Raw genomic sequence first — 15,470 nt, forward strand, 5'->3', positions numbered from 1 at the left:
ACTGTCGTCAAGTCCGGTCCCGTCCAGCCCAACGAGAACAGTCTTTCTTCACGACCACGGTATCAGAAGCCCATCCCGACCCACGGAGCAGACGAAGAGACACGCCCCTTTACCTCCCAGAGCAACCGTTCCAGCACTTTCTTCCCTCTTCCTATGCTTTCCACAGCTGCAAACAGAACAGCCCAGCGCCTTCACCGGCGCCCGCATCGCTGCCGATTTTAGGGGGCTGCTGGCAGTCCATCAGGGGGATGCCACCAACAGGTCCCCGTTCTTTGTTACCAGTGACATGGTCATGAACTCCTCTGTGCAGAAGACGCTGTCCGGGTCTCAGATCATTTCCAAGGACCGGACCCCGGGGACTCCCAGGGGTGCTCATTCTGACACCTCGTCACGTTGACCAATTTCTCGAAAAAACAACTCGGCACACTGCCTCCTCACCAGCACCAGAAGGGCATCCCTTTCCCAAACGCACAGCAGAGGTCCCGCCCGATTCAGGGGTGCAGAAGAGGTGTTCCCCTTTCCATTCCCGAGGCTGTGCGTCATCACGATGCCCGCTGTCTCTTCTGCGTGCCATTATCCATCTGTGTTGCAGCGAACACTGGGTTGCCCAACTCGGGTCCCCTTCTGGGGCGACTCCCATCCCACGACCGATCGAAGATATCCCAGGTCAACTCCGAACACCACCAAGGGCCCGTTCTGGCCGCAGACTTTCCATGCGGTCGGCAGAGGCTGTCCGTGGGGCCGGGTCATGCCTCTGCCTCCGTCTCGGCCCCCCAAGCACCCATCCCCTATTACGTAGATGCTGAGCCCAAGGGCAGCCCCTGGGAACCCTCCACCTCTTAAATGCCAGCTCCGAGTCTGTTCCCTGGGGAGCACTACCTATGTGACACATGTCCTCCGGCTGTGAATTTTTCCTGCGGGTTCCACACCAGCGTTCTGGTCTCTGAAGGCCACGGGAAACGTCATTCCTGGGTGTACCGCCTGTCCTCTCCCGAGGCACCTGCCAGTGCGGAATCTTGCTGCCTGAACTACCTCTCCCCGACTGACTAATCCATACAAGAGGAAGGACCGAGTCCCCTCCTGGGACACCGTGGGAAAGCCCCCCAGAGGAGGCTGGGGTCCCCGTGGCACCCCGCTTCTCCAGCTGGCCTGCCATTGGCCCCAGATCCTGGGGTCCCACGAGCCGACTAGGTCCCGATGAATGAGTCTCTTCTCGCGGCTTGGTTGTCCGTGTAGACACTGAATCCAGAACCGAACCCGGAATGGGCACGGGCTCTGCCTTCTGCACTTTGGACAAACCCTCCTCCGGAAGTCGGTTTTCCACGGTCGTCGGCTCAGACTCTGTCCCCGACCTCTCCGGTGCTGCAGGTGGGGGACCACAGCCCGCAGACCCCACACGTCGCCTCACTGGGTGGGACTCCCGGGTCCTCTTCCTGCTCTGTTTCCGGAACATTCCCCCAACAAAGACGGGAGCAGATGAGGAGCAGAGACGTTCTGCTTTTACTCCGCCGCCAGTGAACCCGGCGCCACTGGCCTGGGCCGGCAGAAAACCTTCCGTTTTTCCAGTCATGAGTCTATTTTTGGTGTGTGTGGGGGGGTATGGATTTCTCAAGTGCAGCAAAGCACGCAGAAGACTATGGTAATAAACACCCGGGAGCCCACCGGCCGGAAGGAGTGTGTTATCAGCGTCTGGTCATTTCTGCACCTGATTTCTTAATGAAACATGCAACAACACTCTTTTGATGTTTCCAAACTTCCGTCAATGCTGTCATTCCTGCCCTTCTGCAGGTGCGTTTCACGCTGAACGTCCTGTTTCTGAGACTCTTTGCCCTGTTTAATTTTACTGTTTTCAGGGTAATCTCTATGCTCACGTGGGGCTCGAACGCACGGCCCCGAGATCAGGAGTCCCACACTCCACGAACTGAGCCAGCCAGGCGCCCCTGCGCTGGTCATTTAAATGCCGCCTGCTGTATGCATCTGAATGCTATCCCCGGGCACCCCCGTCTTCCGCCCCCAATCGGGCCCATGCCGGGCGCACACGGGAAACAAACAGAAGCCAGTCCAGTCCCCTTCTTTGAGTGTCGTGGCCTGGCCCTGCCGACATCCCGTATTTACAAAGCTTTCCAGGTTTTAATTATTTGAGTACTAACGTCATTTTCTAGCCTCTCTGTGAACCTTGTGTCCCATACGTAACATACCATCCGTCTTCCGGATAACCAACTTCTAAGAAATATCATCTAGGGGCGCCCGAATGGTTCAGTCAATTGTGTGCCCAACTTTTGATTTTCGGTTCAGATCAGGAGCTCAGGGTCGTGGGATCGAGCCCCGCGTCGGGCTCCGCGCTCAGCATGGCATCTGCTCGAGATTCTCTCTCTCCCTCTCTCTCTCTCTCCCCCACATACTGGTTCACACTCTCTCTCAAATAATCTAATTTTTTTTTTTTTTTTAAGATTTTACTTATTTGTTTGATAGAGAGAGAGGGAACACAAGCAGAGGGAGTGGGAGAGGGAGAAGCAGGCTTCCTGCTGAGCAGGGAGCCCGACGTCGGGCTCAATCCCAGGATCCTGACTGAGCTACCAGGTGCTGCTCAAAGAAATAATCTTTAAAAAAAAAAAGACCTTTACCTATCGTTCTTTTATTACCCATGATAGATACAGAACATCTGTTGACAAAGGCTGGAGATGGGAGCTGGGTGCATGAAAGCTACTGGTTTCAATTTTGCATGTTTCTGAACATTTCCAAAATGAATTTAAAAACACAAGACCTAGAGAAGCCCACACCTCCCCTGCCGCCATCTACCTGCTGGGCCAGTCCTCTTGGCTAGGACACTGCAAAGTCTGTTCCTGTCTTTGTCCTCTGTCCCTTGCGGTTTTTCCTGAACCCCACGATCAGAGTAAACATGGTTAAAATGTCACTCATTAGCTCCAACCACCATCTACCCCATGAGGAGGCTTCTGTCTCCGCGGAGTCATGCCCCCATTCTTTCCTTTGACATACTTACCCTGCATAACCCACACCATCATCTACCTGCCTCCCCTGACCTCGCTCTCCCCTGACCTGCGCTAGCCACCCCGGCCACCTTGCTTCTCTTCGGACATGCCGGGCACAATCCACCACAGGGCCTTTGCACATGCTATTCCTGCCGCCTGCAAAGCTCTTTCCTGACATCCAATGGCTCCCACCACCTTCAGGTCTTTGCTCCAAAGTCACTTTCTCAGTGAGGTCCTCTCTGACCACCTAAGTCCTATAATAACAACTGTACCCCTGGCTCTCACACCTCCCCCTTCTGGCTTTGCGCCCCCCCACTGCACTTACCACCCTGACTTTCTCTTTCACCTCTTGATTTGCTTACTCTCTCTCCCTGCACTAGAAGCACATGGACCTTGGTTGTCTGGATACTGCTCTGGCCCCAGCACCTCGGACAGGACCTCCTGGGACACAGTAGGTGCTCAGCAAACAGTCACTGACTAATAGAACAAGTTAATTCACGTGGGGGATCCTGGGGAAGATGCAGAAGCCAGACTTCATATAAACCAAGGCCGACTTCAAGTTTCCAGAGAGGAACCCAGCCTGCGTGGGGAGTCAGGCACACACTGGGTTTTCCCTGGGGGTGTCCTGGCCCACCCCTCTCCCTGTGACGCCCCCGGGAGGTGGGCCCCCAGCCCATTTCTTACCAGTCAGCATCTCCATCCCATAACCAGAATCTTCTGAGGGCAGATGCCCAGGCATTGAGTCTGTCATCTCCTCAGAGGTGGGCGAAGGGTCTGGAGACAAAATAACACCAGCATCTTCTGCCTGTCCTGCCCCGTCATGGTCCCTTGGGGACCCCCAGCCCCACGTGCCCGCAGAGGGGGACCCTTCAGGAAGCCGTGCCCCCGGAACTCTGGGAGGACAGCTTTAGTGACCAGCTATGTCAGAGGCCTGGCGGGGGCCCCAGGGGTGTGGGACCCCATACTGAGCCTCCAGAGACCACGTACACCCTGTTTTTCACAGACGTGGACACTGAGGCTCCCGGGCCTTCAAGTCTGACCCTCCTATTCCCATACCTCTCCTCCTCCCTCCTGCCTTATAAATCCCAGGGGAGCCAGGCCCGAGAGAGCAGGCTGTGCGTGTAGGGGGCACCTTTAAGAAGGCTGGAGCCAAGAGACGGGACTGTCAGTGCAGAGGGGAGACCAAACTGCGGAGAGGGCATGCCGGACCCCACCGCTCTCGGGACTAACTAGAGACCCCTTCTTGGCCCCGGGGAGACAGAGGTGATAGCCCAGGAGGGGACTTGGTGGTTCCGGTCAGCCTGGGGGCGGGAGTTGGTTCCTGGGGGTCCCTGGAGGGCACCCTTCAGACACCTGTCCCTTACCTGGGACGGTGACCTGAATAATATCTAGATCCTCTGGCTCAATTTTAATGGGCCTCAGCCCACTCAGCTCCCCAGAAGTTCCTGCGAGGAGGGAATGACGGATCCAGTTAGGTGCAGGCATACGCTTGGCCGGGCAAAGCAAACCATTCTAGAACATTCTTCCACCCTCAACTTATTAGTAACACCCCAGGAAGTCATGCCGGCCCCGAGTTCCTGCCCAGCCCAGGAGTGGAGGCTCATCAGGCAGGCCCTGAGTCCCACAGAGGGAACCACACTGGCCCACAATGCCACCCACACCATGCCTGGCCCTCCAGCCCCCCGGTGAGCTCCCAGCATGCTCAGACGCCTGGGGCGTGGGGGGCAGGGATGGATAGTGTAACTCATCAGTACTGTGGCACATGGTCTGAGCTTGCCTCCCTCCTCCCCAAGGTTGCTGGGAGGGGAGACAGAGGGTGCTGGTGGACACCCTCTCACCCCAGGACACACACAGCGGGGTCCTGCTCCTCCTCACCTGGCCCACAGTCTTCAGAGACACCATTCTTGTCTGACCTGTGGGAAGGAAGGAGGCCAAGAAACGACCCAGCATCAGCCCTAGCCCCCTCCTCCAGGCAGTCGGGAGCCCACGGGGGCTGCCAGCTCCACAGCACCCCCCCGGACCATGTTCACCCCCCTGATCCCCACAGGACAGTCCTCCCTACGGGTAAGATGCCCAGGGTGGGGGTCTCCCAGGCCAGCAGTCATCCGCTGCCCCAGCCGGGATGCTCCGTATCCTGGGGTATATGGTCTGGGTATCCACCTTCCCCACCAGCTGGAAGTGCCTGAGTCCTGGCTTGGGCCAGAGTGGGACCCCCACAGCTGAGCACAGTGCGGTGCGATCGGTGCTTGCTGGGGGCGGATTGAGAGCAGAGGGGGTACAGCCTGGAGGGGCTACAGAAGCCTGGGAGGAGGGGTGGGGAGCAAAGGGGGGCAGGGTCCCCGGACAAATGATCCAATGAATTCACAGAGCACTGTTGGGGAGGCCCAGGCTGAGCTTGGTGCTTCTGGAATAAATGGGCCGTCCCCAGCCCCCAGGAGCCCAGAGCCTGGGTGGGGGGCACTGGCGAACAGTGGTGACCAGGCCACGAGCGGAGTGCAAAGCCTTGTCAACTCACAGGGCAGACACCCGACCTAGTCCGGGGGCCAGAGAAGGCCTCCGAGACACGAGGCAACATCTGGCGAGATCCTGACGGGGGACAGATCTCTCCAGGTGGAAAAAAAGTCAGCAGAGACTCTGTTCTCCTGTCCCTTTGGGTTCTCCTTGGCCCGCAGCGGGTGAGGACACAAGGGTGTGTATGTCGGGGAGGGGGTGTGTGTCTGTGCGGAATGACCCTGTGCTTACACACGGTGAGTGGGTGTCAGGAGCTGCCGGGCATGGCATCCTCTAGCCAGCCCCAGGCCTTGCTCCTCCCGCAGGTCACACCACCAGCCCCGAGTGGCAGAGGCAGTAGGCCAGGGGCTGGGGCGGGGGGCCTCACCGAGCAGTCCCGGGCAGCTCGAGGACAGCAGCACGCGAGATCTCTGCAGAGGTATCCTCTGGGGGGCTGGCTGGCTCCAGCTTCGTGGGGTCTTTGGTAAACTTGTTCCCTGGGTGGAGATGCGGGGGAGGGGAAAGTCAGGGCCAAGGGCTTCCAGCCTCCGTCCGCCTTCAGGGCACCTGGACAGGGGCCTGTGGGAGGCTCTTGGGGTATAGTCTGGGCTCTGCCAAGCCAGGAATGGGTCCTGGGCAGAGAAGGAATGCAGGCCCCTGTGCCAGAGGAGGCCAGGGATCTGGGAGGACTGAAGGACAAAGCAGCAGCCAGAAATGACTGTCCTGACCTCATGTTCACTAGGAATGCTGAGGGCGCCCTTGGAAAAGAGGCCAAGTTGCCCCTGAAGACTGAACTACGAAGCCGTCCTCTCACGTAATCATCCCAGGAACTCGGAGGAAAATGCGTCTTATGACCATCCCCATTTCACAGATGCGGAAACTGAGGCCTGGAGGACCCTGGCCAATGCCACAAAGCTGGGGGGATGGAGGGCCGGAACCGCGACCCAGTCACACCCCAAGATCTGTGCTCCCTTTGCTGCATCAGGCAGAGCCCGACTCTTCCTCCTGGTGGGGGTGTGCTGCCCACTGGTGGGGGCCCCCGAGCCCTGGGTGTGCGGCCAGGCCTCACCCCGGACTAGCTGGGCTTCAGGGAAAAGAGCAGAAGCCACTTCACAGTACAGCACATGTTAGCTTCGTTATTCCCAAGGGGCTGTCTCCACCAGGAAGCTGGGGGCTGCGTCCCCCCAGAGGCGAAAGCCACACCCAGGTGCCCTCCCCGCCCCAGGCTCCCGTCTGATAGTACGACTTACTCGGCCACTTCAGAATGGACTGGCTGCTCCCCACATACCTGTGAAAATTCGCTCATCAAACATCCTGGGGAGAGAGGAGAAACTGGCGTGAGGGCAATGCAGGCCTGGGGGCCCCCCAAGCTCGGGAACAGGCCTCCACACCCCTCGGGGATGCTCACTTGAGTCCCACACACACGAGTACCGCTACAGAGCTGGGTCCCGGGCTGGTCACACACGGGGGCAGGAGACGGCATGTTCCAGAACAGCCGGGCACCCCAAACCACTTCTCTGTAGTCCCCAGCTGGTCCTGGAGGCTCCAACCTGTTCATCATGGGGCCCTGGGGGCTCTCTGTGGCCCACCCTGAGCTCTCTGTGACCACCGCTGGAAGATGGTCCAGGGGCCGACCTCGCTCCCAAGAAGCTCTCTGTTATCTGTGCAAGCCAGGCCTGTCACCAGATCACAGCCACTGGGTGGTAATCCATGGGACCCCTCACATGTGTCTTGGGAGCCAATGGAGCCCAGGCAGGGAGGCCGTCGGGCAAGTGGGCAACAGGGGAGCCCCCGAGGGCCATGCCATCAGCACGCAGACTGTAGACTGGAGGGACGGCTGGGGGCCTGTGGCCATTTGGGACCCCTGCATCGCCCTGCCAAGATGCCTGGAAGTCTGGGCCAGGAACGGGGGTGGCAGAGGGAAGGTTGGCGTGGAAGCTGGGGTCAACCACCCCTCCACCTCCAGGGGCGGTTCTGCGGCAGGCCCCCCCAGACCGGCCTGGACTCAAGAACCAAATGGTCCCCAAGGCGGGCCCAGTGGGAAATGTAAAGAGGGGCCACAGAGTCAGCATGGGAGGCAGAGGTGGGGTCCCCTGCTGCTCCTGGGGGCCCCCGTTTATCCGGGCCCCCGAGGCTGAACAGCAGTCACGGGACCAACTCTAGGGAAAACTGACTTTCTCTATGAGGCCCGCTTCCCCTGCGGGGGACGAGGAACTGCCGGCCTCGACTCTGGTTTTACACTCAAGTCACCTATGTATCGCCGAGCCCGAGGGCCAGGGGCTCGAGACAGCACGTGGTCTGCCTGGTTTCCTGGGGGACAGGGAGGTCTGACGCGGCTCCAGGCCTGTGACAGACGCCCTCACGGGTTGCCTGGCCCGGAAGGCCCATTTGACGGGCGCAGACGGGGGTTTGCTGTCCCTCTCCCAAACCCACCCCAGGCTTCTAGAATCCCCTCCGGACACTTGTGCCCCTTAAGTCCTGCCTTAGCTAGAAGCTGCGTGTCCGCTCCTCGTAGAAGTAGAAAGTAGAAGTAGAAAGTAGAAGTAGCAACTTGGATCCTCTCGCCGGGGGCTGGTGTCCTGGCAGGAACTGGGGTTTTGGGGGCCGGGCAGCTCGCCGGCCACTGCTGACACCCTCAGGCCTCATCAAGTGGCTTCTCCCCTTGACCTACCCCCACCCCCCAGACACGTGGGTCAGGGCAGAGACTCCACCCGCTGGCTGCTCCTAAGCCCTTCCTCCCGACTCATTTCTGCCCGGACCACCTCACAGGCTCGGCTGACCGGCCGGCCCGAGTAACAGCCGAAAACGTCTGGAGGGCCCGGGACGGAGCAGCCGCTGTTCTGTGTGCGTCAGTCACGTCCAGTCCTCTGGTCTCCCGTCAGCGGTGTGAGGCGTGGGCAACCAGGAGCCCCGTTTCACGGAGGCAGAAAGGGAGGCACAGAATAGTTGAGTAACTTGCCTGAGGACACACAGCTGGGAGAGGGAGGGCCAGGACTTGAACTCGGGCTGTCAGCACTTTACCGGTCTTTTATCCACGAGGGGGAGGAGGTCAAGGGAAAGGACTCAGGTTTCCTGAGCATGAGGCGTGTTACATCTGCTTCATTTTATGTCGAGAAAAACTGGGGGGGGGGGGGGGCATGGGCGTGAATACATCATTGTCCTTATTTTTACAAATGAGGGCACAGGCTCAGAAGAGAGGGGCTATTCAAGGTTATCATGCTGCGAGTGACTTTAGGCCCAATCTGCCTGATGCCAATGCCGCCTCCTCCAGGAAGCCCCAGAGGCTTGCTGCTCAGATGCCTACTGACTCGACAACCAGAAATCTGCTGTCCTCTCATGCCCTGGACTCATCACAGGAGTGAAACCCTCGCCCCTCCCCCCCACCAGTGACTGGTAGTGGCCTCTGGGGACCGGTGGGGACTCTGCCCGCTGATTGTGAGGTCCTCAGGGGAGCCCAGTGAAGGGCGGGGCCTGTAGGAGCCACATGGCAAATACTAGTGAAGAATCGAATACGGTTCGGTTTAGACTGAGGGCGGTCAAGGTCAGCCATGGTGAGGACCCAAATACCACGGGCAGGCACATACAGGGACACCGAGGTGTCCCTGCAACTTTCTTCTCACCTAGGCCCCCGTCCCCCTCCCAAGAGTCAACTGAAGGAAACACACTTAGGCAGCAGCAGAGAGAGTTAAGCTAGACAACAGCGCGCCGCCTGACTACTGACTTCAGCTCGCTCCAGAATGATCTGTCAAGTGGGACCCCACAGTCGGGGTCGTGAGGTCACAGGAGACGGCGCAGAGGCGGTCCCACTGCCACAAGGGAGCAGGCGAGAAGCTCCTCCTCCTGTCAGTGGGGACCCCCTTTCCCACTGCTGTGTCCTCCCTGGTGAGCCCTTCCCGGCCCAGGCTGACAACGCTCAGATCCCATCTCTGGAGCATCTCCAAGTCAGCACACCTCGCACGGACTTCTCACCGCACCCCTGCTTCCCCCGATCGTACGCTCAGACACATGGGGTGATCCCGGCCTCCATGCTCCCCTCCACGCTCCCACATTTAGCCGGCAAACCCGGCTCAGCTCAGATTCCAGCCCAAATGCAGCCACCTCGTTCCCTCCGCCCACCACGCCAGCCCCCACCCATGCCAGTCCTCCTCCTGAGTCTCCCCACCCCTGGGGCTTGCTGCTCACCCCCAACCTCCACAACCCCGCTCTGGCCTCCAGCAACCCCACAGAGGTCCTTCCCATGGCTGGAGAACAGCGCTGTGCTCTCCGAGCAGATCCCTAGCCCCCGCCCGGCCTCCTTGCATTCGCCCCGAAAGCACACACTGGGCATCTACGGTATCCCGGGGGCCGTTCTGGGCACTGGGGATTCAGCGATGAGACCAACACAGTCCTTGCCCTCAGTTCCGGCCATTAGTCTAACGAGCACACACGTGAGCACACGCACACGCCGGGAGCGCCCTCACGGAGCTCCGGACACATGCCTGTGAGGGGCTGGGGTGGCGCTGCCCGGAGGCAGGGGGCTGGCCACCCCCCGTCTCTAAGCAATTAGGAGGAAGCGTCCCGGGCAGTCTGGGCATTGCCCGGAGACCCTGATGCTTCCTGGATGGTGGGTCCACCCAGTAAACTCTCCAGTCAGAGTCGGGAGCAGAGGCTGGGGGATGGGCAGTAGTGGCCTCCCCCCCACTCCCCCCCCCACCCCCCACCCCTGCCACCAAACTCAGCCACCCTGGGGGGCTGCTGCTCCGGAGAGCATCCTGTCTGCCCTCTCCCACCCACCCACCCCTGCGTCAGGGGAGCCGGCTGCCTGGGAGGGCGGAGAGGGCGTCCAGCCACCAGCAGGTAGGGCAGCCCCATGTGGGTGTGAAGGGGAGAAGCCGACCTGCCCCACCTGAGCTCAGGAGAGCTCCTTTCCAATGGCACTAAGTTCAAAGGCCTCAGGTCTTCATTAGGGAGAGGAAAACACCTCTTACAAAGAACCGATGGGGAGCCTGCTTGGGCCAGGCTCTGTGCCTCTGTTTCCCGTTCAGGCCTCAGAAGGGGCCAGGAAGTGGAGGGGCCCTGCACAGCTGCCAGGTTAAGGAGCCGGAAACCCCTCCCAGACCCGCCTGTTCTGTTGGCTGGGTCCGAACCCCTTCACTCCAGCCCTGCGCAGCCATCGCCTCCTGGGAGCCCCTGCCCCCTCCTCACCCCTGTCGTCCCCCCCACCCAGACACCCTGGCACCCCAAGCTCGGGCCCTGCCCCCCACCCCGTACCTCTTAATGACGAAGTGGATGCTGTGTCGCTCCTCCAGGATCCGCTTCAGCTTGGGGACCCCGTAGGTGCAGGGGCGCTTGAAGGGGATCTTGTCCGGGATCCCCACGATCTCCACAGCCTCCGGGTCGCAAGCGATCTTCCTGTAGGGGACGGGGACCATGTGGTCCAGGCCCAGGGCTTCCGCTGGAAGGGCAACGGCAAGGCTGAGCACAGGACAGAAGCGGCGGGACATGCGGGGCCCCAGGGCCGCGGGCACCGTGACCTTCCCCCGTCCCCTTCTTTGTACCAAGCGGGCCATGCAGCAGCATGTCGCTTCCTCTTGGAAACTACCCACAGGCTCCCATCCCCCTCAGCGACAGCCAGAGTCCCACCTGGGCTTATGAGGCCCCATGTGACCGGGACACCATCACCTCTGATCTGAGGTCCCTCCTTTCACCTCTCAGCTCACCCTGCTCTCTCCAGCCTCCTTGCTGCTTCCCTAACAGGCCAGACACACACCTGTCCCAGGGCCTTTGCACATGCTTTTCTGGCTACTGAGACACTCTTCTCCCAGATCACTATTCACTTCTCTTCCTCCCTTTCCCCATTCAAGCGTCCCCTCCAATGTCCCCTCATCAGCCGACAACAGCCCTTCCATCTCTCTGCCATACCCTGCTCTGTTTTCTATCCCCCATTTACTGTGACCCGACACCATAAACATATTCATCTGTACACTTGTCCACTGTCCGGAACGTCAGCTCCACGGGAACAGGGGGTGGTTGCTGCTCCACGCCTGCGATCCAGATAGGATGGGACACAGGCTAGCTGCTCCCTGTACCCCATGAGTGAAAAAAAGGCTGAAAGAACCTTCTCAGCAGGACCCCTCCAGCCCCCCAGATATGCTCTTCCCTCCAGGGAGGCGTCTGGCTTTCCTCTCACTCATCACGGACAGAAATGAGACACTGACAACTTTGCCAACGGCAGTGTAGACAGAATCCGGGCTTAGGAAGTGGTGACTCGTTCCTTTCTTCCTTCCAGACCTGGCCAGGCTCCCCCCTCGCCTCGTCCCTCCCGATTCCCGCAAGGGTCCTGCGTCCCCGGGGCCCTTCCTCGGGCCCCTCGCCATCCTGGCCTCGCTCCTCCGTCCACACGACGCTTTGCCTGTGTCCCGGCAAGTGCCAGCCCCGAGCTGGCCTCCCGCGCGGCCACACCCTGGCCGGGACCGGGCAGAGCTGCCCAGGGCCCTCCCTGGCGCGTCGTCAAGACTTTTCCTGTTGATGCAGCCAGGTCTGCGTCCGCAGCTTTGGCAGCCAGACCCTACTGTGAAGCCACACTTAGCTCGTTGTCACATTAAACCCTCGAAGTCTCAACAGCTGTCAAACCACTTCTCCCCCACCCCCCAGCCCCAGCCCCAGCCCCAGCCCCGGGCGACGGCTCCGGTGAGTGTGCGTGTGCGTGCACTCGTCTCCACTCGGGCTCGTGTCACTTGCTGGGCCTGTCTCTTGCACGGCAAGGACGCCTGGCGGACAGAAGGTGACCCCGCCTGACCCCCAGCCTCTGCTCCCTGGGAAGGTGAAGTCGCAGCCAGGCAGGAGCCTCTGTCCCTCATAGTCTCAACCTCCTCCCAGGTGACAGTGTTCCGGAGGCCTCCTAAAGGCGGCGGATCCCCCGTTTCTTCCCTGTTTCATCCCCCACCCCCGCTGCACCCCCAGCCCCATTGCTGGCCCCTTCGCCCAAAGCTGGTGACCAGAAGGGCAGACCCGGGAGCAGGATCCATTAGTCTAGGGTGTGCGGGATGCCGCTGGCCGCCACTCGAGGTCCTCACCCCCGGGGACGTCCCCAGGCCTCCGGGGAACTTCCTTCTCCCCAGCGCAGCTGCAGGGGAAGCTCTGGCCTGAGAAGGGGCAAGGCCTCAGCCACTCCGAGTCCAGTGCTCCTCCCTGGATTTGGACGGGGCGAGGCCAGGGCTGGCGTGGCGAAAGGCTCAGCGTTCTGGACACGTCCCGAGTACACAATAGGCAGGAAGACGGGCGGCTGCTTTGCCAATTTGGCTGGGACAGAACGCTCCCAAGGCAGCCGCAGCCAGCCCTCCCCAGATTCCCATCCAGCTGCACCTGCCTAGACGAGAGGGGGAGGGGAGGAGTGGGTCCCTGCAGAGACCACATCAAAGGTAATCCAAGGTGCTCAGCCCATCCCAGACTCCTCACGAGGCCTCCCTCGGGAGCCTACCTCCTGCTCAGCCCCACTCCAACCCAGAAGGCGCAGCTTGCCAAAGCCCCACGGCGGATCAAAGGGCACCTCCTCCAGGAAGGCATCCCTGACTCCTCAAGTCTGGGGAGACCTCGCTTTCTTTTGAGCTGCCCTGTCTTTCCGAGGGCCCCCACCCCTGCGTATTACTGTACACTACTCCGTCCCACTGCACGCGGCTGCACACACCCATAGACACCCCTCCTGACCCCTGCCAAGCACCTTGAGATCAGCGGCGGCCTCCGGGCCTGGCACAAGGTAGGGAGCGGGACGCTTAAAATTTGTGACTGATAAGTGAGCAAACCAGTAGATGCGTGAGAAGAGAAAAGAGGGGAGGGGGCAAGGGTGACAGGTGACCTAAGAAGTCGCATGGTCTTCAGTATTTCCTTGAGTGATACGGCTGAGGAGAGAGTCCTGTTTTTCCCAATAAGCCCCTTTCAGCCCAGCAGAATTTATGATAAGGAGGGGCGGGCCCCCAGCGCCCTCAGGATGGGGACCAGTTGTCAGGGCAACCAACCACCTGATGGGAGGGTGGGCACTTCCGGCCTCATCCCTACCTCCTGGGAGGGGCGAAGACTGAGCTAATCATGGAGGGGGGGCATTTTAATCAATCCTGCCGATTTCACGGGACCGCTGTAAAACCCTAAACGAGGGGCTTCAGAGAGCTTCTGGGTTGGTCTGCCCCTGTGCCAGGAGGGTGCACCCCAAACCCCACCAGGACAGAAGCTCCGGTGCTTGAGACCCTTCTGGACCTCACCCTATGTGTCCCGTCATCTCCCTGCTCATCTGTATCCTATATAATAAACTGCTAAAGACAGATAAAGCGTGTCCAGGTTCTAGGTGCTGTCCCAGCAGACCGTCCGAACCTGGGGCGGGGGGTTGTCGTGGGAACCGTGGATGTGGAGCCAAGTGGGACAGCAGTGCAAATGCCCTGGGGTCACTTGTGGGACTGAGTCCTTAACCCGCAGGCTCTGCGTCACTCCGGGAGGTCAGTGTCGTGACTGAACTGTAGAGGCCACCCAGACAGAGCACTGCTTGCCGTGGAAAATCCCCTTTGGGTGTCAGAAGCATTAGAGAGAGGGTTTTCCTTTAGCAAGGCAGGAGGGGAGGGAGGAAGAGGAGGAGAGGAGAGAAGGACGGAAGGAGAGAGAAGGAAGGGAAGAGGCAAAAGCCCCACCCTGTCCTTTCTGCTTAAGGCGAGAAGGCCAAGGCTAGAGAGGGAGGCAGCCCACTCCTCTTGGTCACCGGGGCAAGCGGCTGTGGACTCCCAGCATAGTGCTCCTCCCAGACCATGTGTGTTCAGGGAGCTCCCAGGGTCCCTGCCCCTCCTCTCCGTTGGCAGGCCTGGGTGGCATCCGTCCCTGCCCTCCCTTTGCCCCATGGGCTGAGAGGGCTGACATGCGCTCTGAGCCTGGCGCTGTCCTGGGTGCTGGGGACACACGGAGGGGCCGGCGCGGACACAGGAAGACACAGACAAGGCACGTCAAACGCGGGACGCGTACAGGGAAGGGCCCATCGGGGCTCTGGGAGCCCCATGGCCTGGGCTGAGCCTCGAGGAACCAGTGGCAGTCTGCTCCCCAAACACACAAAGGGCACGCCAGGCAAGGGGGGCCTGGCACAAAGGCAAGGGGGGCAGGGAACGGCGAAGTCTGTGGGGGACTTGCGAGCATGAGGCCGCGGCCACTCTCCTGGGTCTCCTCTGCAGGGTGTCATCCCCCCAGCCCCCCCAACCCGCGACCTGCAGGTGAGTCCAGCTTGGGACTCTGCCATCGGTCCCGCCCCCTGGAAAAGTCTGGAAGGGAAATATTGACACAACCACCCCCTCCCCAGACGCCGGTACCAGCATATGGCTCCCGCTGTCATGTTAGGGAACACGAGTGATTGCCACGTAATGAGATGCTCAACACGCTGCTGGGGGCCACACGGCGGGCCGCGCCGCCCACTCACCATATCTGCTGTTGAACAGGATCTGCACGCACTCCCGGAGCGTGTTGATGTCCTCGGTTTCCTTTATGAAGGCGTCCCACTTCTCTATCAAAACACAGGAGGTACGAGGGAGGGTGGGTCCGGGCAGGGACGGCACGGCCCCACCGCCTCCCCCTCCCCTCCTCCACAGGATCCTCCTAGCAGGGGTTGGGCCCCGGAGACGGCCACACTGGAGGCCCCCAGAGTCCCACAGAGGGGCTGAGCTCTTCTGTTCACTGCCACCTCAGACACCCAGCCTCCTCCGGCAGGTGACCCTGCCCAGATCCAGGGTGCTCGGAGGGCCTCCCCCAGCCCCCTGGCTCTCTTCTCTTGCCTCTGTCGGGCCCCGGGGTTGGTGCGTACGATGTGGGCTCAGCCTGTCCCTCCTGGGTGTCTCCTGCCCCACACAGGCAGGGGGCCTGAGGGGGTGCTCCCTGAGAGGAGTCGCCGAGTCCTGCTCTCGAAGGCACTAACCCTCAGGCTTTGCACTTCCTGGGTCTTCCCCGGCCTTGGCCCCGTGGCCTCCCTCAAACCCTCAGCTCTGCTGG

At 60.7% G+C, this 15,470-nt stretch overlaps 1 protein-coding gene across 4 annotated transcripts in view; it reads right to left on the minus strand.

Annotated features, from left to right (window-relative positions):
• Nucleotides 1-15,470, minus strand: part of LOC111146112 (GTF2I repeat domain containing 1) — a 96,486-nt gene that overhangs the window by 40,024 nt on the left and 40,992 nt on the right. For all 4 annotated transcript variants that reach the window (XM_022501507.1, XM_022501509.1, XM_022501508.1 and 1 more), the window contains 7 exons: nt 14,905-14,988; nt 10,731-10,914; nt 6,769-6,794; nt 5,869-5,977; nt 4,866-4,903; nt 4,355-4,435; nt 3,675-3,764 (listed from right to left, as the gene is read on the minus strand). In XM_022501507.1, the coding sequence (XP_022357215.1) occupies nt 3,675-3,764; nt 4,355-4,435; nt 4,866-4,903; nt 5,869-5,977; nt 6,769-6,794; nt 10,731-10,914; nt 14,905-14,988 (612 nt within the window). The remainder of the gene's footprint in view (nt 1-3,674; nt 3,765-4,354; nt 4,436-4,865; nt 4,904-5,868; nt 5,978-6,768; nt 6,795-10,730; nt 10,915-14,904; nt 14,989-15,470) is intronic.

The sequence above is a fragment of the Enhydra lutris genome, unplaced genomic scaffold (assembly GCF_002288905.1).
Source record: "Enhydra lutris kenyoni isolate GAN:26980312 unplaced genomic scaffold, ASM228890v2 scaffoldscaffold13, whole genome shotgun sequence".
NCBI classification, from domain to species: Eukaryota; Metazoa; Chordata; class Mammalia; order Carnivora; family Mustelidae; genus Enhydra; species Enhydra lutris.